This window comes from Aythya fuligula, chromosome 1 (genome assembly GCF_009819795.1).
Source record: "Aythya fuligula isolate bAytFul2 chromosome 1, bAytFul2.pri, whole genome shotgun sequence".
Lineage (NCBI taxonomy): Eukaryota > Metazoa > Chordata > Aves > Anseriformes > Anatidae > Aythya > Aythya fuligula.
Window position 1 is genome coordinate 15190865 of NC_045559.1, and position 23737 is coordinate 15214601.

Consider the following 23737-nt stretch of genomic DNA (forward strand, 5'->3'; position numbering starts at 1 on the left):
AAGAGCCTCCGTAAAAATATAAAAGCAGAACAAAATAATAACACTTCTGGAACATGATATAAACATTAAGAAAAATCATTCATTCTTATAAATGCCCTTAGTAAGGGAAAGAAATAAAACAGAATGTGTTAACTACTCCCATTATATGGAGAGGCCTGGCTTGTAGGGTTGTCTTAAGATTGTCTCTTCTAAGTAGCTTTTCCACTTTGGTAATGCTCTTTTTATTTATTCTGAAGTAATACAGCTAGCTGTATTACATGATGCTGTAGAAACAGTTGTGATTTCTTTGCAGAATATTAGTAACTAAAAAAAAAGTTCAGAAAATCTGCTGCCGTCTCAGTGTTGTATATGAAACTGATAAATGTTTTTTCTGCATCTTTAGATATATTCAGAATGAAGAATGCAGTTTTTACTGTAATACGTTAAGGAACAAAACCTAAAACAAAATTGCAGTGTGCAGAGTTAGAATTTGACAACTTAAACCTGTGGGAGGGTCTTGAAAATGGTTGAATCCTCTGCAGCTAGTATCACAACTTAAGAGGAGTTCAGCATTTCAACATAGATTGTTGAGTTTCCATGTTTTCTTCTGTATTCTAATCAGAAGTGCAGCTGTATGTAAGAGGGGAAAAGCATTGTGGGAGTTGTAATCAGATTAGTAATAATAATGGCTTATGTGAGGCAACTAGCTGCAAGAGTTTCTTCAGGCTGATGACACATTGAGAGTACTGAAACAGGTCTCATGACTTAAATAGGACCTGAATTGAGTCTTTGAAGCTGAAAAGCAAATTCAGCTACCAAAAATTGTTCAAACTTCAAAAACAGTGCTTTTAATAACATACAATGGATTAATTTTATGTTTGATTTGTGGCATTCAGTTATTCTCTCAAACAATAGTTTCTGAAATAATTAAATAGTTTTATCCTTTGTGATGTGGTCAATTATCTTGTTAGCAAAATTGCCACAGGAATCTTGTAGGGCTGAAGACTAGGCGTAGCTGTTGTGAGAGTATGGGAGGGCAGCAGTTCTGCTTTACGCATCTTGGCAACCCTGGGGGCTGGTTCTGTCACAGGGCAAAGCATGTGCAGCTAGGGAAACGTAACACTGCTGTTCTTCGAAGTTTCGGTTTCCTCATCAGTCTAGAAACAGGTTGTTTGCATCTCTTGTGCCTGTGCGGTTTTTTGGGTAACTAACTCCTCTTCAAATTGCTGTATTATTATCATTGTTATTATTATCATTGTTGTTATTATTATTATTATTATTATTATAGTTCCTGGAGAACAAGTAGATTGACAATATAAAAGTGCAAGTACCCAAAAAGACAGAATCGGACTGCCAGGTGATTGCAACATCTCTAGTAGTGGCCAGTATTGTAATTTGGAAAGATTATATTTATGTGGCTTCTGTCACCAAAATACAGCATTAATAAATGTTAACGTTACATGTTGAGGGAAAAAATAAGCCTGAAACTATAACATAGGGATGCTTTGCAGTAAAGAGAGAGAATTCTTAGCCTTAATAGAACTTAGCAATATAGTTGGTCTAAGGTGTTTACATCAGAGTGTCACTTCTTAACTGGAGATTGGTATAAGACATGAAGAATCACATATTTAAAGAGTTAACAAGTAGGTTTCATTTGGGCTGCAACTTGGTTTAATTAAAGACAGTAACTTTTTGGTTGATACAGACTATGGCTGTCTGCTATAAAGAACTCAGATTATACTAAAAGATTTAAATGGAATTATTGCACATACAATGCTAAAATAATAACTCTTAATTCTTTCTGGTGCAGAACATTGTTGGAGGTGATGCTACTGTCTAAGTTAAGTTCATAGTAGATTGGAAACTACTTAGAGGACAAATTCTAATGGTCTCTGCAAAATGTAAATGGTCCTAACAAAATTTGGAAACGTTACCTGGTTAATTAAATGCTGACTAGTGTGCCTGTATTACATCCTTTATAGCATAAGTAGGTATTTATTTATGCAGTAGCACTGATTCTAACCTGCAGCAAAGAGAGCTGTCTGGTCTGTTGTTGTCTCTTCTGGGTTTAAATTCATGTGAGCATCCCAGATGTTCTTCATTTGTGCTGTAAGTGTGAATTCTTGCAGATCTCTCCATGTAGTAATATTAAAGAGATGGTTGTTTAAAAGAAAAGTAAGTGGTCTTTACCGCTTTTGCAGCTCTTCCTGTCTGAAGCTGTTTCATTAGCCAGCAAATTGATGCTCTTGAAAGAGGTTCTTAATAAAATATAAATATGAGACTTGTCCTTTTATTGTAAATTGTATGTTAGAATGTAGTAAGTCCTGCTTTATAATTATGCAGACTCATCAATGTAAAAGATGACCCTTCTGAGGAAAGATAGTAGAGATGATTTTAATTCATGGAGGGTTGGTTTCGTGGGTGTTTTAGTTTGGTTTTTGCTTTTAACTTGGCAACAAGGAGTATGGTTGGGTAGAAAAATGACAGATTTTACAGTCTTGACCGCATCCCTGAATTTATCATGGTCAGGAACAAACACGAAGTAATGCTAAAATAAAGCACATCTGGAGAGTACCTGCTGCCATGTGAGAAATTTTTGTGTTAAACCAACTGTCTTTGCCTGTATTGAGAATGAGAGGAGAAAAAAAAATTAGCAAGTGGAATTGCTGAAAGTTATATGTACCTACTCTAAATTATATTGCAGTTAAAACAGCTGGTTAGAGACCTTACTTAAGTCTCATATCAATAACAAGGCTTTCTTGTGTGAGGTTATTATGCTTTTCTTCTAGTATTTAATTATTTTGAATAACACAATGCTATTTTACAGATGGCAGAAGATTTTTATGATTCCTCTATGGAGCAAAATAGCTGTTTTTTGGAACAAGATGTTCCTTACAATAATAGTTCTACTGATCATCTTGTTTCTTGGTAAGTGTTAAATAACTTTATCTAATAAACGGAAAAAATAAGCTGGTATATGGAATTCATGGCAGTAGATAATTTGCACAGATTCAAGCCTAATGTGTTTCTTTAAAAGTTCTACAGCAGAATGGAAGGGGAGAGGGCACATATGGGTTTGGTGTTGGGAATCCAAATACAGTAGTAATATAGGAGCGAATGAAGAGGAAGAGTGGAGTTTGGCCTCGGCTGCTGCTTGGTTTCATTTTCTTACGCAGAAGATTTGATTCCTGTATGTGGCAGAACTGCTCAACCTGCAGTAGATGGCACTCTTTCTCTCAGCTGCTGTTGAAATAATGCACCAGAATATGTCAAAGCCCTGGGCTATTTGGGTACTGCTACTCAGCACAGATACTAAACAGCTGTTGGCTACGCTTGTTAAAGCCTGAGGTCTCTAAAGGAGGAGTAAAGCCTAAGTGAAACTGGAGCTTGACTGATGACTGTCTGCCTGAATCCACTTAGTGTCTGCCCTGGTTGGTTTCTGTGGTGTCTCTGTTATTTCAGGGGTGGAAATAGTTCTCCCACGTGGATAGTAGGGGATTGTTTTCAGTGCCTTACGATGAAAATGCTGTTTAATTCCAAGCTGCTGCTGAGAGAAGCATACAAATGTACTGCATATATAATGAAGTCAGGCTAAATTGCAATTCTGTATTCCTAATAAAGTCAGGCTAAACTGCAATTCTGTATTCCTAATAATGAACAAAGTAGTGGAAATGCAAATATAGATCTTCAGTATCCCTAGAAGTAGATACTTCAGTAAATGGCTTAAGATCGAAAACTGGTAGATATCATTTACTCTCTTTGAACTCCAATCGGAAACTTTAACCAAAGCTTTCTTTAGTGATGGTCATTTATGTTAGAGGAGAGAGAGATTTGAGACAAAGTAGAGCAGCAATGAGATAATAAATCACTGCAGGACTAGATTCTTCACACAGCATGGGGATATGGTATTTTGTTTGGTCTTAAGCCTTCACTGCATTGTTCAAAGTTTCACTTCAAATCTGTGTTACTGTAGTCTTTCTATATTGACAGATGTTATAGAACTATTTTTTTCTGATGTGGTTTAATCATAAAAGTAGATACTGCTACTGTTGTTACTAAAACACGTGCTCATCTAACAAATTCCATGTGAGGTAAATGCTTCAGAAGGCATCTCTTCTTTTTTCCTTCTCTTTCCGTTTTCTTACTGTTTGTCCACTGGCTGGGTTTTAATTCACATTGTCAGCAGTGACTTGTTGACGCTGTTGGGTCTCCGGTAGCATTTGCAGAATGTGTTGCTTTGGCCAGGTTCCTGGTGGATGAGTGCAAATGTTGGAAATAACTGTTCAAGCATGTTTTGGGTAGTAGTTTGGCATGTTTCTGGATATGCGTTTTTGCTTCGGTGATTTATCAAGACCTGTCTTTAAAATGGATAGGTAACATAGAATCATTTAGGTTGGAAAAAAACTCTAAGATCATCTAGTCCAGCCGTCAACCTAGCACTGCCAAGTCACTAACCATGTCACTAACGTTGCTGATGTTACTGTTTGCACTCTGCCTGTACGCTGAGCAAAAAGTGCAAATACCTATTTCTAGTTCTATGCCTGGATTATCACGTGTGCATACTCACAGATATGATTAAGGACAATCTTTTTTTTTTTTTTTTTTTTTTTTTTTTTTTCATTTACAGATGCTTTTAGAGAAGTTAGAAAGTATTCGGCCATTCAGGTGACTGAGAAGGTTGCAAATGTCAATACCAATGCCATTGATCATATTCATATGAAACTCTTCCGATCACAAAGAAACCTCTATATCTCAGGTTTTTCCTTATTTCTGTGGCTGTAAGTATAACGCTTTTTGAATTTCTACATAGCAGATTTCTTACAGGAGCTATTGCACAAAGTAATGCAACTAGAAAAAAAGATCAGAAGGCTGATTTCAAGAGATTAAAAAAAATAAATGCAAGCAGATTGGCTATGAGGTAAATAAGATCACGGGAATTAATCACTTACAAATGTTTGAATATTGGAAGGATATGTGAGCAACACATGGAAAGCAATGTGTTGGGAATGTTTGAGAAAACATCTTTTGCAGGAAAAGCTTCTTCAGGGAGTACTATTTTTTTTTGTTACATATATGTCCTGTTTTGTTTTTGAACAAGGAAAACGAATTAAAAAGGTCAAAAGCTAAAGCACTGTTAATGCCAGCTCGCAACATATTAAGATTATTTTATTACATCCTGCTGTGTTAAGAAGCAAAACTTGAGTCTGACTTTAACCGTTTCATCTAAAGCTTAAAGTTAGCAAAGATCCAGAGTCCAAGGGAAATTTCAGATGTTATTTCAGACTGAGCACTTAGTGGCAGCTGGCCTGCTGTGATATTGTGACCTGAAGTGTGGTATCCCTTTCAAGATGTTTGAATACAGCCAGTAACACAGGGTAACAGAAAGAACAAGTTTGAACTGCTCAGTAGCAGCTGAGACTACCTGCAAATCTTCCCAGTAGCCATGGCAACCTGCAAATCTTCACAGCTGGACAAGGAGCACATGAACTAATTGGACAGATAACGTGAACGAATAGGAACAGGAATGGTGGTCAGAAGATTTCCTACATTTGATGGTGATGCTGACTCTCTTCTGTAGTTCTTTGAGTTGCTTGACATTCTCTGTATATGCAAGAGGAACACAGAATAAGAAAATGCCTGGAATTACAGAGACTTGTGATGAACTTGTTTCCCTTGGACTAATGTATGGCTATCTTAGTTAGTCATTATAAGGAGGGGCACTGTACATAAAGAAGCTTCAAGGAAGAAAAAGTTCATACAAAACTTGAGCAAGAAAAATGGAAAAAAAAAATCATCTGTAGCCTTGTGCAGAAGTGATAGGAATGTATCGTGTTCTTCATCTTCCTGCAGAAAGGTTAAGTAAATATGCACAAATGTGTGTTTGATCTCTGCTTCAAGGGGGGAATAGTTGGATTGTGTCCTGGACTAGAGTTAGAAGCTGGTCCCCCAGGAGCGTACTCCCACTTAACTATCAAGGAAGAAAACTTGTAGGTGGCCATAATAGATATAATGGTGGAGAAAGCTTGTGTATTTGAAGAGGTCTGCCAAAGGTCTTTTGGGGGCTACTGGCCTTTCACAAAGATTGAGGAGAAGTAAAAACTCCTACAATAATGGCTAGAGCGAACAACTTAGAGTTATTTTGTTTATCTGTTAAAAATGCATGATGTTTTTCAGGAGGCAGGGAGGGAAGTATTCCTTGGGCTCCCTTGTCATATCCTACTACTGCCACCCAACCAAGGTCAGGCCACTTGTACCTGTGAAGAGGTACTCAGATGTTCCTGGTTCATTCCTTGGGTTGCTTTTGGTTCATTTTAGTGCAGTGGCTAAGTGGAGAAATCCAAAAGAGGGGTAGGTGGAAATTCCCAAGATGGGGGAGGCTGGAAGTTTTGTTGCTTCTAGTAACACAACAGAAACTCCTCCTCCATCTGTGGTCCAGCAATTGCAGGCCACTGGGAACAGATGAGGAAAACGACCTCCAGTCAGGGGAGGTAACGGGGCCAGCAGAGTCTCCATCTGTCAAGTGTCTGCACAGAGAAGAGGAGGATCATAGCTACCCAGGACCGTCCTCCAGGTAGGGCAGAGATGCCAATCTGCTAACCTGACTTGATGTCTCAGCAGTGGAGAGACTGCCAAGGTCTGCCTGGCCCCCTGTTAAGCAGTGCTGCTCATCCACTTGGATATCTTGGGGTGTGAAAAGCGACTACAAAGCTCCGGGAGCACGGGGAAAGAGCAGGAGGACACTGGTGGAGTTCATTTCAGTTTTAGTGAGGGGGGAAAAAGGGTTGAGTGGAGTGGATGCATCCATCAGGTCAGTGTGTGGGTGATTTTTAGTGTATGGGCTTCTGTCATCGTGGGACCTTAAATGAAGAGGGTCTCTGATGAAGCAGGGCAAGAGTATGAAGCTGAAAATGGCTTTAAGAAAGGTATGTCAGGAGCAACATGCTCTCAAGAAGTGAAGGCTTGGGGAAAAGCTAGGAAGCATCAGAAAGACAACGCAATGGGGAAGGCTCTCATACATCCCTTGTGAAAGGAGAACAACTGGAGGCCAATCTTCAGTGTTTGAACACAAATTTGTACAGCACGGGAAACAAAAAAGAGGCTTTAGAAGCTTGTGCACAGTTGCAGTGTCCTGTGTTTGCCTGGGACAGAGCTAACTTTTGTCATAGTAGCTGTTATGGTGCTGTGTTTTGGATTTGGGAGAAAAATAATGTTGATAACACATCAATGTTTTAGTTGTTGCAGAGAAGTCCTTACACTAAGTCAAGGACTTCTCTGCTGCTTGTGCTGCCCTGCCAGCAAGGAGGGTGTGAGGGTGTCTCATTACCAACCCCACATTGCCTAGCTTCTTGCTGGTGAGGTCTGCTCTCTGGCCTCCCAGTTCTAGGAGAGTGATGTTCCCCACAGCAGCAGCAGGTACAACTGGGGAGAAAAAGGAGGATTTGGGGTACTACAGACTGATCAGCCTCACCTCAGTCCTTGGGAAGGTTGTGGAGCAAATCTTCCTTAAGGCCATTTCCAGGGTCATAAAGGATAATGGTGACTAGGAAAAACCATCACATTTACTGAGCAGACATCGTGCCTGGTCCTTCCTGTTGCCTTCTGTGATGAAATGGCTGGCTTTGTGGATAAAGGGCAGAGCAGTGGATGCTGTGTGCCTTTAGCAAGGCCTGTGACAGTCTCTTCTGGTATCTTGATAGCCTAACTGGGGGGAGATGGCCTGGGGAAGTGGGAAAAAAAAGTGGGTGGAAAATTGACTGGGTCTCCAGGCTTAAAGGGTGGTGATTAGTAATGTACATTCCAGCTGGTATCCCTCCGGGATTAGTACTGGACCCAATGCTGTTTAATGACCTCATTAACAACTTGAATGATGAGTTAGTGTGCTCTTAGCAAGTGTGCAGACTGGGGAAGTCCAAATCAGAGTGGCTAATGTCTTGGAGAGCAGGGCTGCTGTTCAGAGGGAGCTAGACAGGCGGGAGAAATCTCATGAAGTTCAGCAAAGGCAGGTGGCAAGTCCTGCATCTGACAGAATGACCCCATAGAGTGCCCATGCAGGCTGAGGATTAACTACTAGGGTAAAAAGCAGCCTCACCAAAAAGGATCTGGGGGTCCTCGTGGACAGTCATTCATTTATTGGGCTGTAATAGCAGGGGTGTAGCCAGCAGGCCAAGAGAAATGATTATTTCCCCATCTGGTGCTTGTGGGACTGCAACTGCAGGACCCTGTAGGGTTTTGGCTCCCCATTGTTTAACAGACATTGGCGTACTGCAGTAGTGCAGAGAGGCACCAAGAATGTTGGGTGCTGAACCGTGTGATATACGAGCTGGTACTGAAGGTGCTCAGCTTCAGCCTAAGGAGTGAAGTTGAAGGGAAGACGATTTGCTTTCTGCAGCTGTTCAGTTGGAGGGAGTTGAGAAGATGGAGCGAACTTTCCTCAGTGGATCCATGCTGGAATATCAGGAGTCAACATGCACAAACCGAAACCTGGAACTTGTGATTAAAACTATTTTTCTACTAGCAAGAGTGGCTGTGCATTAGAAGAAGGACCCTAAAAGTCTGAGGAATGGCGTTGGAGATGCGGGGCACTCAGCCGAACAAGGCCCTAAGCAGTCTGCTCTGCCTGCTCTGCTTTCAGCTGGATCTCGGACAGGATGACCTCTTGAAGTCCTTTCCAACCTACACAGTACTGTGATTCTGTTTTAATAATGGTGTTTTACTGTCTTCTGGCTGATGTATCCTGGATAAACAGTGACAAAGAGTAACTTTTTTATTAAAAAGAGTCAGAGAAAGTCATGAGCTTTCAGTGAAAAAGCAGGTGGAAGGCTCACCTTGAGAGCTACAAGGTCTGTTGATATGCTTTCAGTTATGAAAAAACAAAGTGGATTTTCAAATTTTTTTTTTGAAGAGCAGCCATATAGTCAGGAACAAATTCAATTCAGTGTTGCTTTGGCCTTCCCATGATTCAGTAACGTACCATTTTGAAAGACTCCAAGATGAATCAATAATGGCAGTAGCGATGCAAAGAAGCAATCACTAGTTCAAGTCAAGGAAGGTATTTGCAAAGCTTAGCTTTGAGATGCCAGATGAGTGCTGACATTCGTGCATGTTCTGATTTATACGGTACTGACAGAGTACTTTGAGTTAATAGGAGGGTTAATAAAATATTGCTAATTTTATTCTGCTAAGGCCTTTTATAAGAGGAGGGGTATTTTTTGTTGTTATTTTTAATCATGCTCATTACCATAACGTATTACTTGTGTGTTGTGTTCAGAGAGCCATCATATTTAAAACACAAAGTCATGTAAGATTATTTCAGCCTTTACACAACGAGGTGTCTGACCCCCTAATGGCTGTGGATTTGGGGAGGAGGGGTTGGTTCCCTTTTCAAGTAAAAAACGGATTTTTGATGGATGAAAATGTGTTTTCAGTCTCTTACTCTTCTGTTACTTGTTGTCATGGAGCCTGGATGTTTCCCTTCAGGTGCTTTGTGTTTTCATTTTCATATCTAATGTTGAAAGACAGACAAAAGGGGTTGGTTTTGTGTGTTGTGTTTTTTTTGTTTTGTTTTTTTTTTTAATTTGTGCTGTGAATTACTGTGCTGTTCACTGTGTTTCCTCACCAGTGTATTGAGACGTACTATTACCCTTCTTACTCAGTTGGCAAAAAGCATGGCATCTCACGCAGCTCTGGAAACGCAAGTCAACGACACTACTGAAGCAGCCAAAAAATACCTGGCTGAGAATGAAAGGCTGCAGGAGGTATCTTCTTACCGTTTTTATTTTTCTTATGCAGAAAGTAGATAGTACAAAACAATCCGGACATAGTTTGCTACTGAATTTTTGTTCTTTTTTTTTTCCTGGTGGAAAAAGGAAGAATAATTTTCTCACCATACGTAATTCAGAATACTGAATACAAATTTCAGGAGCATTTTACTAACAAAGGAAACTGAAGTGGTACAAGTAAATGGAGGAAGTTCTGTCTTTCTGGGATAAATCTTGTCAAATATTAATAAATTCTTAAAATATCTCTTTGAATTCACTCTCAGTAAAGTAGAGGGAGACACTAACTTCATTCTTCTTACCTTAAACAGCTGGCTGTTTAGGTCAGGGCTACAGCAGTCCAGTACAGAGAAGCCTACGATACAGCTGTGCTGATGCTGGCTCTCTCTTCTAAGCAGGACTTGCTCTGGTCCTGAGATGTCTTTTTCTAACCTGTAAAATTGGTCCTTTGTATTTATTGTATTTTGTACTCTTGTATGTATTTTTATGGTGGATCAGCCTACTCCCTAGTACCTTCCTTCCTCAGTAAGGCACTGCTGTGATATTAATGAGGGTAGTACCAAACGTTTCTTACCTGAAAGAACCACCACCAGTGAACCAAAACCATGTTATTTTTGGAGAAGAGTGGGTAAAATTAAGCTATCATTTGTCTGTTGTGGTTATAGCTTTATGCAGGAAGGGAAATAACAAAGGTCTAGATGTATGAAATCTTTTCTTGTTGGTGGTTACTTTGACTTCTGTTGGAAGAGAATGAACCAGAAGCCAAACTGCAAGTATCCAGTCAAAATAAAATTCACTACAGGTGTGTGCAGGTTTCCTTCCAGTCTGTCTGGAGTCTGTGGCTACCAGCACCAGTTTTTTTTTTTGTTTGTTTGTTTTTTTTGTAATACGTTTCCAGACGAAGTACTGGAGGGGATTTTAAAAAAAATCACACAGGTATTTCAAAGGTATCATGAAATAAAGATCACGAAGGTGTGTTACCTGTTTCCCAAGAATGAAATGATCCCAAAATCTTGGGAGTGTGGTATTTTGACAAAATAATCCAGACTCCCACCCATAGTCTTGGAACTTGTCTCTTTGCTGCATCCTGCTACGCTTTTTCTTCTCTGTCCTGCTGGGATGTGGCCAAAAGTTCCCTTTTTGTTCTGCGTTCACCCTTAAGCGTGTGTTTCCCAAGCAACACATTCTCTTAGCTGCTTGTAAGTGATAGCCAGCAACTGGAAGCTGCATTCCTGTCTGTTTCTATTTGTATTTTTGATTTTATGATTTGCAAAAGCAGTGGTAACCACAGTTATAATCAGCATGCTGTAGCTAGGTCTCCCCTGTGCTGAAAATGCAAAATGTTCAGAATCTTTTTTTTTTTTTTTTTTTTTTTTTATAACCTCAAAGAGATACCATGGCTTAGGCTCCTCTGAGGCTTGGCCCCCTGCATTTGTGTTCATAATACAAATGTGATTCATTCCCCTGTCAGAGAGAGGGAAAAGCAATAGCATGCAGGGCACTCTGGCTGTAAGTATAAATCCTGTAAGTTTACTCCAGTGTTTTGTACTGCCTCCTGTTCAGAGGTTCCATGGAGCACTGGACGTAAGAGAAAATTTTATAGAAATAACTGTACTAATGGAAAGAGCTGAGAATTTCATAACAAATTGGCTATGGTTTTGTTACCAGGAGTGAAACAGAACCTCTGCTCTATGGTTACAATGCATGCTGAAACTTTTCTTCAGCTCCCTTCATTGGATTGTTTAACAGTTTTTATAAACTGTTCTTTTTCTTCCTGAAGTAATCTGTTCTCTCCCTCTGTTCCTCCTCATTCCCAGTAAGCTCTGATGCCATGAGTTCACCTAACAGTTCTTCGTCTCAGTTCTTTTCCTTTTCCCCTGAAGCATCTAGCACTATTTTTACCTTTGTCACAACAGAGCTGCTGCTTGGTTGGCTACTAGAAGCTCTGTGAGGAAAGGGTCTAATTATGGGGTCTAATCCTTAATGTTTGATACTTTAAGACAATTGCTACAATGACCAATGATCATAGCATGCATAAGTATAGCAGTGCCAATGTTTTCAGGGTACAGGGAGTATACTGCTCTTGTGTCCTGTGCTTACAGGGCTACTCTTGAATCCTTCCTTAATTTTTACTTGAATTTCAGTAGAAACCTATTCTGGGTATTGAGGTATTCTGAAGATTAAAGAGGTAGCTATGAACCTAAAATGAGGGATTGGTCACATCTAAGTCAGGATAACTTAATTATTAGAAAAAGTTGCATGTAAACACCATACGAAGTCCTAGTATATGTCTTTTTGAAAAGCCTTTTATAACCTAAACGGAAGTTGTGGGCTTGATCCAGAGATACCAGGTCCTGTTACACGGAAGGTAATGCCACCTATATGCATATGTATGCAACAAGACTTGATATCAACTTACAAAATTGAGCAATTTATTATTATTATTTAAATTTTTATCCCTGGAAAGACTGAGTATCTGCCTGTGTTGTATTGGCATTTGATAAAACTTGTCACTATACAAACTCAAGGCTGATATTCTCTGGTAGTTTGGCATTAATATTCAACTAATTTAACCAGAAGTAATTGTAGCATCTATGGTTTTTAATAGGCCTTGAATGAACGAGGAAGCGGTGGAAATAAAGAGTCAGCAAAAGTAATTAATGAAAAATTGAAGAAGGAAGTTGAACATTTGAGAGCAGAATTACAGAAGACATCAAATGGTAAATATCGGTTAGGACATTTTTGTGTTTATGAAAAGGATTGTTTCAACACCGGAGGTCAAAATTTTATTCTAAATGTAGCATTAACTACAGTTTACAGAAATGCTTGGTTTGGGGTTTCTTTACGTTTAACTAGGAACTGGAACAACGTCATCACCATGCCTATTTTTTAGCAAATGTTTTTGTTATGAAAATGTGTATGGTGTAGTGTAATTTGAACACCCTTAGTTAAACGGTAATCATTAACAAATTAAACTGGTATGTGTAAATGGTGTTGATTTGTTCAGTGGTGACTTGTACAGGATATGGAATCAGCTGCAGGTTGCTGTGGGCATCAGCCTGATCTCCTGTGTTATATACAGCAGCCAGTGTCTGTGTATAAAATGGGGACTTATGGGACTAACTCTGTGTCTAAAGGCGGCTTATGTTTGGACAGTACTCTCAGACACGTGGTCTTTTTTTGGGTGGTTCTTTTGGGGACCCAGAAGTGTTAGGTCAGGTAGCAGAAAAGTCTTTGACCAGTATTCTAAATGTATGTATCTCCTGCAACAGAAGTGATAGCATTATTTTTTTTTAATCCCTTTTTAGCCTGCAAGGAAACATTCCTTGCAATTTCTAGCATGACACTTGTTAGCAGCTTCCGTGTTTAAGGTTTAGCTTGTCAAAACTGCTTTCTTGGCAATCCATGTTGAGATAGGACAGAACCAAACAGGTAAAATCTGCTCTATTTGGATCTGCCAAGGTGTGTGATGCTTATGAACAACACCTACTCATCTGAAATTAATGTTTTTAAGATAACACTATCTGTGACCTTGTAAGCATTAATCAGATGTTCAGACTGTTACGAAACAGGTTTTTGTGGTACCAGATAGCATGTTTTCATCAAAACAGTACTGCTTTCATATTGCAGGGCGCTGCTACAAAGCTTCAAAAATAGCAACACCAAATATTTCATGAAATCATTTTTCGTTGTCCACTGGGAAGAGAAACAAGAGCAGCAGAACAGCTGTTTTCAGCTGGGCTTGAAGCAACAAGAACCTTTAAATAGAGGGTCTCGTTAATGCACATTCCCAGGCAGGTTTGACTGTGGGTTTTCCCTCTCCTGCTGTTTTCTTGAAGAAATGAAGGAAAGCTGCCTTTGAAGTGACAAGATCAATGAAAAACATAAATGCATATGTTTTATTTAAACTAACTGCTGGTATGTGACACTAATAAAATGTAAGCTTTTCAGTCAGGAGTGCTAGAGAGAGCTAAGGAATAAATAGATTTACCACATGCTGTTTCAGCTGCATTCTCCATGCAGGCCGTCGTCCACTAGAAAGATGTATAAATTAAGGCATGCTGGAGTCTTTTTGTTGGGGGGGGGAGTCAGGGAGAGGACTTCTTTAAGGAATGAATCAGGAAATATTTATAGCCCTCCTCCTGATGCCACCCCCCTCATTGCCAAAACATCAAACAGAAAACCCTGTGATTGTGTTAATTACCATCATCAGCTAAATGGTGTTGAGGTATATCTATCTTTTTTTTGGTAAGTATTCTTACACCTTATTGTGAGCAAGCTGGAGGTCCTTGATACCAAGCACATCTGTAGACAACTTCATATGGAGTATTAGAGTTTGCACCTGGACTGAACTTGCTGTTTCTTTTGAAACTTCTGCAACAGAGCAGATAAACACTGAGCTTCATGCTCACTAAGTGTGAGAAATGAATTACATAAAAATCAAAGCTGGGATTGTTAGAGGTAAAACAAGCTTGTCGATTTTTTGCATGCCGTTGAGCATGACTAAAATGTATCTTTTGTGTTCACAAAGTCCAGTCCTGAAGTTTTGGGGACACTTGAGGGGCAGGGGATTGTTGTAGTAGGCTACGTGTTGGAAGGTGAGGTACCTCAATAGAGCAATGCTTAGGAATTGTCCGAAGCATGTCTGCTTTGCATTTCACTAACTTGGTTTAGTATCAGAGCAGTGCTGTGACTTCAGGGGAGTGGTAAATTTTCTTTAACCTTTCAAAATGCTCTACAACTTTTGCCAGAGAAAACGCGGTGTGTCTCCTCTTCCTGAAATTCTGACTGAAATTTCAGTGTACGCAGTGACTATTGCAAACATTCAAGAGACTCATCTCTAGTTCTTCAGCTTTCTACCTTTTACAGGAAACGCAATCTACCATATATTTTTGTTCAACTAGCCATAAGTGAAATCCAAAGTTAAGAAGGTATTTTGCCACTTACTGTGCTCTGGACAGGTAGAGATGAAGAATATAAATACAAGACAAAGAGACTGAGTAATGAAATTACAGAAATCTGAAGAATGGTTGGAAACACACGACAAAGATTTCAGCCAAATTTGTTTTCCTTTCAGACTTGACTTTCCTATCCCCACGGAGGCCCTCTCTTTCTTTATTGAGGATGTGAAGGAAAGGGGGCTAGTTTTTCACTCCTTTATTGCAGACCCACATACTGGGGACTTTATAGGCACCCAGCAGTGTGGCTGGCACTTCCAGAGCCTAAATCCATCTTTAGCATACCTGGACGTGTAATAACAGGACTTTTAAAACCCTCTGAGATGGCATTTTATTGATACACTTGTCAGTTGAGGAAAATGTCTCACTATCTGAGATTAAGTATGCCTAATCTTAGGAGCAGGCAATGCAGAGGTGAGCGTGCTTTTCCTGATGCACGTTAGATGCGTTTCTAACAAAATGTTGACTTGAGATAATTAAAGGCTCTCTGTGGCTGCCAGTGTCAGACCTATGGGATTTTTGTTGGAGATGAGGTTGGAGTCAAAGGACGTTTGGTGAAGCAGCCATCCTTGGGCTGAAGGCAGGACTTCCTCACGGCTGTACTATTCCACTTTCTGCTATCTTGGGTCATCTTTTTGGTGACGCTGTCCCGGTGTATGGTGGAGGCTCCAGCTTTATTTACACAACAGAAATTTATACAGAACAACCAGTATCGGTCGAGTCTTGTAAGAGAACAGACTGGTGCTCCTGGTGGACTCCCAGCCAGCTTGTTGACCCCTTCCTCACTCTTCTAACAGTGTGTCATAGCAAATGACGTGCACCTAAAGCTTCTACCTCTGGCTAATGGAGCATAGGGGACATTGTTGTCCCCAGCAGCTGCGTACAGTTGTTGAGCTGTGGCTTCATGGCATCTTTGAGCTGAGACTGTGGTGCCACACTGAGAAGAAATGCAAAGATAACACGTCTCTGCCGTTAGGATTTCACTCTTTGTACTAACTTATCAAAGGAACTTGGGTGCCTTTGAGCTTCAGTTCAACTTTTTCCTGAAAATACTCTTTATTTATATGTATTTTTAACCTAAACATGCAACGAGGGCAGGAGAAAATTCCGATGAAACCTCTGTGCATCCTTCAGTGAGGTTTGTGTGCTGTACAGAATGTCAGAATGTGTAACAAGGGTGGGTTTTGTTTCATGGATGCACAGCTCTGTAGGAGACAGAAGTAAGAGAACAGCAAGACGTGGAGAGAACTGGTTTAGAAATATTTTTTTTTAACTGTTGACTGTTCTAGGAAGTGTGCACGTACAGATACACAGCTCTCCCCTAAACACCAAGATGACACTGGGTGTTGGAAAGATTACAAGTGATAAATTCAGACCTTGGGAATACATTTCCTAGAACTGTTGCCACCAGTGAGAATTCAGCCGGGCTTCTGTGCTGCTGGGCAGGCTGGTGACACACATATGAAAACGGTATTGATGTTGAGCTCTGCTGAAGCACTCCAGTTCTTGAAATCAAACAAACAAAATATCTCCCTTTATCAGCTTTCTTTTGTAAGCTGGGAACAGGAGACATGAGACAGGGGAATGAATTGACCGTGGTCTCGTGTTATTGAGCCAGTGGCAGGGGGAGGTTTAGAAACCAAAGTCCATCTTTCTTAACGTTTTTAGCTGAGATCATAGCCATGGTGGGAGCCGTTGCACAATGGCACATGCAAGAAAAGCTTATATTCATTTTTTGTTGTCTCAGAGGGATGGTACTGCATACAGCAAGTGTGGTTTTGTTTGTACAAGGCCATTTACATCATCTACTGTAATGTCACTTTGTAATGATGTTGCATTTGAGGTTGTCAAAGGTACTTGAAATCACTTTGTGTAATTTTTTTTGGCTCTGCCTTCTCTCATTTTGTGTTTATCTGTTCATTATTTCTTCAAGAGAGAATTCAGCATTGATCTGGTACTACTTGACTGGAGCTGTGTTTCCAAAGATTTGTTGACAAATCCTGTCTCGTCTGTGCCTAAATTCTGAGATGTGTCTAGCTCTTCCTCAACATGAATATTCTCAAGAGAGGGATCTTTTGAAGTCTTAAACTGCTCCAAATCATTTCAGTTTTAGACTTGTATTGTGAGCAATGCTAATTTTAAATTCCAGATCATTCCAAATTTCCTTAGCAGTGAGCACTGTAAATCAAGAAATTCAGTCAGACCAGGGGTGGAGGCTGCTTCTGTTGCTGTTTCCTTTTATTCTACTCTTTGGTTCTCCATACTTCTTGAAACTAGAAGGTAATAGAAATAGTACAGCTACTGGGCTGTTGTAACCTCCTTAGAACAATTTTATTCTTTATCTTGCCTTGACTTCAGACAAATCTGATCTCTGAAGTAAACTACTTATCCTGGGACAAGATGCAGAGAATATGGTAAGGGAAGGACAAGTTCTCTGTCTTTCCCTAACTGTACATGTTTTATCATTTTATGGACCTCCAATCACACATGTAAGTGTAACAGGATAGTTTTCCATAAATGTCTTCTGATATTATACCGCCAAAGGATTTTTTTCAATTTCTTCAAAGGGAAAGGGAAATAATGGAAAAAAGATTCTCCACCTTTCACAGTACTGAGGCTGCACTCAGCACAAGAAGGACCTGGGCCTATTCAAACGAGTCCAGAGAAGTCCCACAAGGATTATCAGAGGGTTGGAGCTCCTGTCCTATGAAGACAGACTGTGAGTTGGGCTTGTTCAGCCTGGAGAAGAGAAGGCTCCAGGGAGACCTTACGGCAATCTTCCAGTGCCTGAAGGGGCCTACAGGAAAGCTGTGGGGAGGGACTCTGTAGGACAAGAGGAATTGGCTTTAAACTAAGAAGTGGAGACTTAGATTAGACATTAGGAAGAATTCTTTCAGAATTTAGCTTTAAGCCTCAGAAACCCATGTGGTTTTCTTTGGCCTTACAAAGAGCAGGTATTCATTTTCCATTTAAAGGAAGAAATTCTTTACTCTGAGGGTGGTGAAGCTGTGGATGCCCCATCACTGGAGGTGCTCAAGGCCAGGCTGGATGGGGCTTTGGGCAACCTGGGCTGGTGGGAGGTGTCCCTGCCCATGGCAGGGGGGTGGAACTGGGTGGGCTTTAAGGCTCCTTCCAACCCAAAGTAGTCTTTGTATTCCAGTTCTGGGACTTAATGACTTTTTTTTTCTAATTAGCTGCATTAACATAGAAGCAGTGTCTCTCACCTCATGCCCGCTCATGCATTTACTTGGTAGGAACAATCAGCTCTTGGGCTTTGCTTGCCGCCAGTCCAGCTGCTCGGTCTCCTTTGAGGCAAAACAAGAGGCCAGATGGAGGCTGGAAGCAATAACCGACTGTGTTGTGTACAAGAACTATTTTCTGGTTTATGCTGGGGGAGTGTTCGTTTGATGCGATCCATATGACAAACAATGTACCTGTACAATTGATTTGGCTGTAGGGCAGTGTTCACATCGTGGCAAAACAGTTGAGCAGTGATGTCTGGAGAGTCTCTGTTGCTTGACAAGAAGATATCCAGAGAAGCTGGCATGCTGGAGAATTCATGGGGTCAAAAATGTGACACTTCTTTTTTTTTTTTAATTTTGTGGCCCCAGCAGGAGCGAGGCCGATTTTCTAATCCGCAGCCAATGCAGGTGGAAAGGACAATCTGCTCTTTGCCTTTTCCCCTTCTGGCGTTAGGTGAGGTGTTCCTGTCACGCATCTGTTTTGGTCAAAACATTGAAACAGTGCGCTGGCTTGTTTGCTCTCTTGATGTGCAGATACCTCCAGATACTTTGTTCATGTTTTAAAGATACAGCTGTTTTCAGATGCAGGCAATGTACTGTGCTGCTGCTTGTAAACTGCTGAATAGTGTTAGGTCAATTAGGACTTCTTCAGAAATACACTATTTTTACAGTAGTTAACTGGAAAACTGGCAAATTGAGCAGAGGTGAAATGGCATATGGAGGTGAATTTTGCCTACAGCTTAACAGTCAGAAGCTTATCAAATTGTTGCAGGTTGGCTTCACTGTGATTTCCAGATTTTACTATCAGTATTTTATATGGTAGCAAGAGTAGAGAGAGGATCAGAAAGAGTAAATGCAGTGCGGTTTTACTTGCCAGGTATGTGGAAATCATGGTTATCCAAATATCGAGGCCTTTAGAAAAAGATGTTTGCAAGATTGCATTGAGAAGATAACTCTGCAAAGTGAAGTGAAAGAAAGAATGTAAAGGTACAGAATGAATTTTTGACCACCATGGAGTCAATATGCTTAAATGTAACTAACTTCAGTAGGTCAGAATTTCAGGCAAGTTAAAAGTCCTGTTACTGGAAAAACACGTAAAAGGTTTTTAAAACGAGATTTCTTTCAAAATTATTTTGAATTTAAACATCCGGCTTTATTAGTTAAAACAGGGAATGAGAGGGGGAGATTTTCCTTCATGCATGTAGGAAGGTGGTCAAGACCTGTGTCCTGATGTCTCAGGAACTAGGGATCAAGAGGTAAGCTCCTGAAGTGAAATATGGTTCAGACGAGAGTGCTTGTAGCTAGGGGCTTAGCAGAAAGCACAGCAAGCTCCTCAGCTTTTGAGAGCAGGCTCTCTTACAGAAGTGCTGCAGTTCTCAAGTGGCTGGGAGGTCTCTAGGAAAGAGCAGTCTGCCTCAGGCAGCTCACAAAGGACCATCCACATTGTTGGAACAAGGAAAAGAGCCATGTTTAAAAACACAGATCTCAGTGGTGCAAATAGAAAGAAACATTTGCTATGTGAGGCAGCCTTATAGGTCATTAGCAATGTTTCTCTGCATGAGTAAATCAAGTTTTTGGATATGCCTGTGCTGCTACAGCAGAAAACTATATACAGATCTGTGAGGTACTTATAGCATAGATATATAATGATGTCTAAGTGAATGCTCACATAACAGTTCAGGAGTAATGATTTTATGCAACTTTATGCTGATTTACCCCGCGTTGTAAATTAGCCCCCGTGGATTCCTGGTACTGCAGCATAGACCTGCAGTGTATACTTGCTCTCGGTTTATTACTGCTGAGGTTGGAAGTAGAGAAATAAGTAATTTTTCCTCACAGGAAAAGCCTGTTAGGGTTGTCTGTCCCACCACCACCGTTTTTGCCTTCTCATCCATAAAACAATGGTTCTAGTGAATGAACTCATGCATGGTGAAATAGATAACAGGGCAAAAAGGGAGGGTCAGTGCTCCTGTAATAATGTATTATATCCCTATATCCCTCCTACCCCCATTTGTTAGACAGCCTTGGTTACTTTGCTAAAATCCTGTGCAGTGTTTGAATACTGTCTTCCTTTTAAGATGTCTGACAGCTATGCTCTGGGGGTTGTAGAGTTTTATTTTTCTGGAGTTGTCACCTGCAATATGACACAAGACTCTAGTCTTCCTCATTTCTTACCTCAGTAAAAAGTTTACTGGTCTTGCCCTTGCTTTACATACAAACCCCCCTTCCTGTTCCTCGTGTTGCTGTTCCTGAATAAAAGGCATTCTCTTTTCTGTCCCCCTCGTCTCTTTCTGTGTCCATTTACGATGCTCCATTTTAAATTTCAGCTTTTTTTTGAGGAAGGGCTGTCAAGTGCAATGGAGCCCTAATATATAAGCAGGGCTCTGAGGAACTGCAGGAATACAAGTAATAATTAAAACATAAATCCTGATATTTTACAGCTCTTGTCAAGGCAAATAATGAAGTGACAGCCGTTAAAAAGCAGTCTGAAGGCCTTAAAAGAGAATATGACCGTCTGATGAGAGAATATGAACGGCTTCAGGTAGGTGGTTCTCGCTCACTGTATGAACACAACATTCTGAAATTGTACCTGCAAAATTCTGCTTGTTAGGTGTTTATGATGTGGGGAATTTACCAAAATCTTTAGTATGGCATAAAGTTACACTCCTTAAACTTCACCAAGAACTAAAATGTAAGAACTTGATGGCAAACTTTGCACTTCAGGTCATCAGCAGACACTATTCGGCTGTCGCTTGGGAGTTGAGATTCAGATCAAACAGAAGCTTCTGAGAAAATGACAGCAGTAGTGTGTGTGGTATATACATAGCTCATAGGTGCCATTTTATTTTGTTTGCTCTCTAAACATGCTTTTGCAACACTAGGTTATAAATGTTGCAATGCTGTTAATATGCAAGAAGGGAAAAAAAAAAAAAGCCTAGGCTAAAAACAGGCTAGTATAAAAATTCAACTGAAGTACAAAATACAAAAAAACATAAACTAAAGGTGAATTAGCAGTTTGGTTTTGCATATGTGCATAGCTATAATACTTGTAATATGTACAATAATTACTTCTAGTAAAACTGGGAGCCCTGCTTGTTCCTTTTGTCTGAGAGGTGATGGTATGTTGCATGCCTAACACCTGCCTCAGCCTGTCAGTTTTGGTTGAAATCTGTCAGTTAACAGGAGTGTTAGTCTGGTTACAAGTAGCGGCCTTGGGATAAAGTACATCATTGATGTTAACATTCTGGTGACCACTTCTCAAGAAGGGCAGTTCAGCTGTGTATTAAAAAACAAACTGAAAAGGCAAATCTGAGCTGGACGTCATCTTGTGGTGTGTAAAGCTGCTGACTGATTTCCAAGCCTCATCCTGTCCTTCTATAGAGACCCCTCAGTTGGTCTCTGTGTTCTGAAATCGAGACCACCATCTGTATCCTATCTTTGTGCTTCCTTGTACCATGAGCCACAGGAGTGCTGCTGCATTGCCAACGGCCTTGTAGTCCTGAAGACACATCCTTATGTTTTTTTCTGTTTACCTCTGACTGAAAGTACAGAAGGCACTGAGCACCCAGTGCATTCAGCTGGTTTATCCCTAGGAGTTGTTAGGAGAGAACACTTTCTGCTTAGTTTGCTGCACAGCTCAACCGTAACACGAGCAGAGAGCAGTAGGCTGCATGGCTGTTCATGTATTAGGATCTGAAGCACACATATTATGTGGGGTAGGATCGATGGGACTGCAGCTTTTTGAAGTGAACAAACAGGGTCAGTACAAGGGGCAAAATGGGGTATCTGGAGTCAACAGTTTCTGATTTTGCCAACATAAAACATGATTTTTAATCTCTCTGTTTTCAGGAGAGTTCAAGTGAAGCAGAAGACAAGAAAGACCTGTAAGTGTGTCTAAGGCGGATGGCATTGGTACGATCGCTTCAGTGTGAAAAGCCTCGCGCTGTTTAGGCTCCCGATGCGTGTCTGAAACAAAACTTGATTTTTCTGAAAAGCACATGCACTGCAGGTCACGATTCAGATTCCGCTACTATATCTTGGTTGCCAATATAGTCTGTGTTTGAAATAAAACGTTAAGTGGCTTACCAGATTTCCCCTGGAGTTTGTCACTGCTCTTGTGAGAAAAAAACACGATAATCTTTCAATTCCATCTGGAGCAACTGATCTCTAAGCTCTCACCTTTCAAAATGGTAAAAGATCATGCACCATTTGCTTGTAGAATTCGAGTGAGATTGTATATCATGCTAAACCTTAAAAACACAGTTACCTAAAAAAAAAGTCTCTTGTGACACCTATTTGGAGTCTTCAAAAATTCATTTAGCAGTGGGTTGTAGAAGCTTTTCATCAATCCTTCCACTTCAGTGGAAAACTGAATGACAATCAATCTAAAGAAAATAACTAAATAAAACTGTATTTCTAAATCCATCTCACTAGCTTGTGACTTTCACTTAGCCACATGGATGAATGTATTTTAACAAATAATATTTTGCATGCCTCTGGCTTCTTTTTCTTTAATATACTGCGTTCTGCCAGTTTTCATAACCTAATTTTTTAATTGGTTCTTATTAACATTCTGAACTTTTACACTGTTTACATCCCTTTACTCAGTACATGCCACCTAACTGCTTTTGCCTTGCTAGGTAAGCATTCTTTTATTTTATTTTTTTTGTGTGGATACAATACCTCGAATAAATGTGCACTGTTTTGCATAAGCTCTTTTTGGCATTCTGACAGTTGTTTTGAGTTTTTTTTTGTTAGTTGGTTCCAATTTGTATTTGAAAGTTGGATATGTTTCTTATATTAAAGGGATTGTTTACGTTCATGAGTTTGAGTTTATTCATGTAAATCTTACCCAGTCTTATCAGAGTTAAGAAGTATGTACACAAAGAACAAAATATACTTCTAACTTGGTGATACTCCTGGAAATACAGCCTTCTTCATAGGGCTAATTTCCCTCCACAATTAGGATTTGTTTAGCTTAGAATTTTAACACAGCGTATATATTGAGTACTGTAAAGCATATCATCATAGCATGTTAAATAAGGATGTTTTTAAAAAGTAGCTCATCTTTGCAGAGTCACAGAATCATTAAGGTTGGAAAAGATCTCCAGGATGGTCTGGTCCAACCAGTATTACCCAGTAGTATAGAATGTATTCTGAGGGATTCTAAGAGGTTGGAGATTTGTTTGTTTATATCACAAATTTTAAGGAAAAGCTCCCAATTATAAGCAGCACCTCCCCCTCTCCAATTTTTTGTGATGTAGTTGAATATATTTTCTTTCTAGACATTCTGAAATATTTTAAATGATAGCAGAATGTTATCCCAATCTTACAGTCCCATCTAAAGACTATTTTTGGAAGCCTGGGATATGGAGCACTTTCATCTCAGAAGACTAGTTCTGGAGATCAAAGGCTAAAATATTTGTGGATCTGTCACTTCTAATGGGGATCTATGGTAGATACAGTCTCATATGCTTTAAATACTGAGAGGAAACTTTTAAAAAAGAAAAAGGAAAAAAGACATATAAAACATCTGATCTTAATAACAGAACTAACACTGTCCCCCCATCTCCTGTTTTTGTTACTTTAGACCCAAAACAAGAGCAAGCATCACTTGCTTGTTGTTTATTATTATCTACTCATTGAGGTTTAAAGCATTTTTGCATAAAAAGAAGCTGAACGTGAGCCAGAAGAGTGCCCTGCAGCCAAAAGAGCCAACTGTACCCTGGGGTGCATCAAGCACAGCACTGTCAGCTGGGCAAGGGAAGGGATTGTCCTGCTC

At 40.0% G+C, this 23737-nt stretch overlaps 1 protein-coding gene across 1 annotated transcript in view; it reads left to right on the forward strand.

Moving 5' to 3' along the window:
* DUS4L (dihydrouridine synthase 4 like) overlaps positions 1–22780 on the forward strand; it is a 39993-nt gene extending 17213 nt beyond the window's left edge. The window contains exons 7-12 of the mRNA XM_032193635.1: positions 2807–2907; positions 4607–4757; positions 9599–9734; positions 12364–12475; positions 20397–20497; positions 21805–22780. Coding sequence (XP_032049526.1) covers positions 2807–2907; positions 4607–4757; positions 9599–9734; positions 12364–12475; positions 20397–20497; positions 21805–21843 — 640 coding nt within the window. The 3' untranslated portion in view covers positions 21844–22780. The remainder of the gene's footprint in view (positions 1–2806; positions 2908–4606; positions 4758–9598; positions 9735–12363; positions 12476–20396; positions 20498–21804) is intronic.
* Positions 22781–23737: the final 957 nt, after the last annotated feature.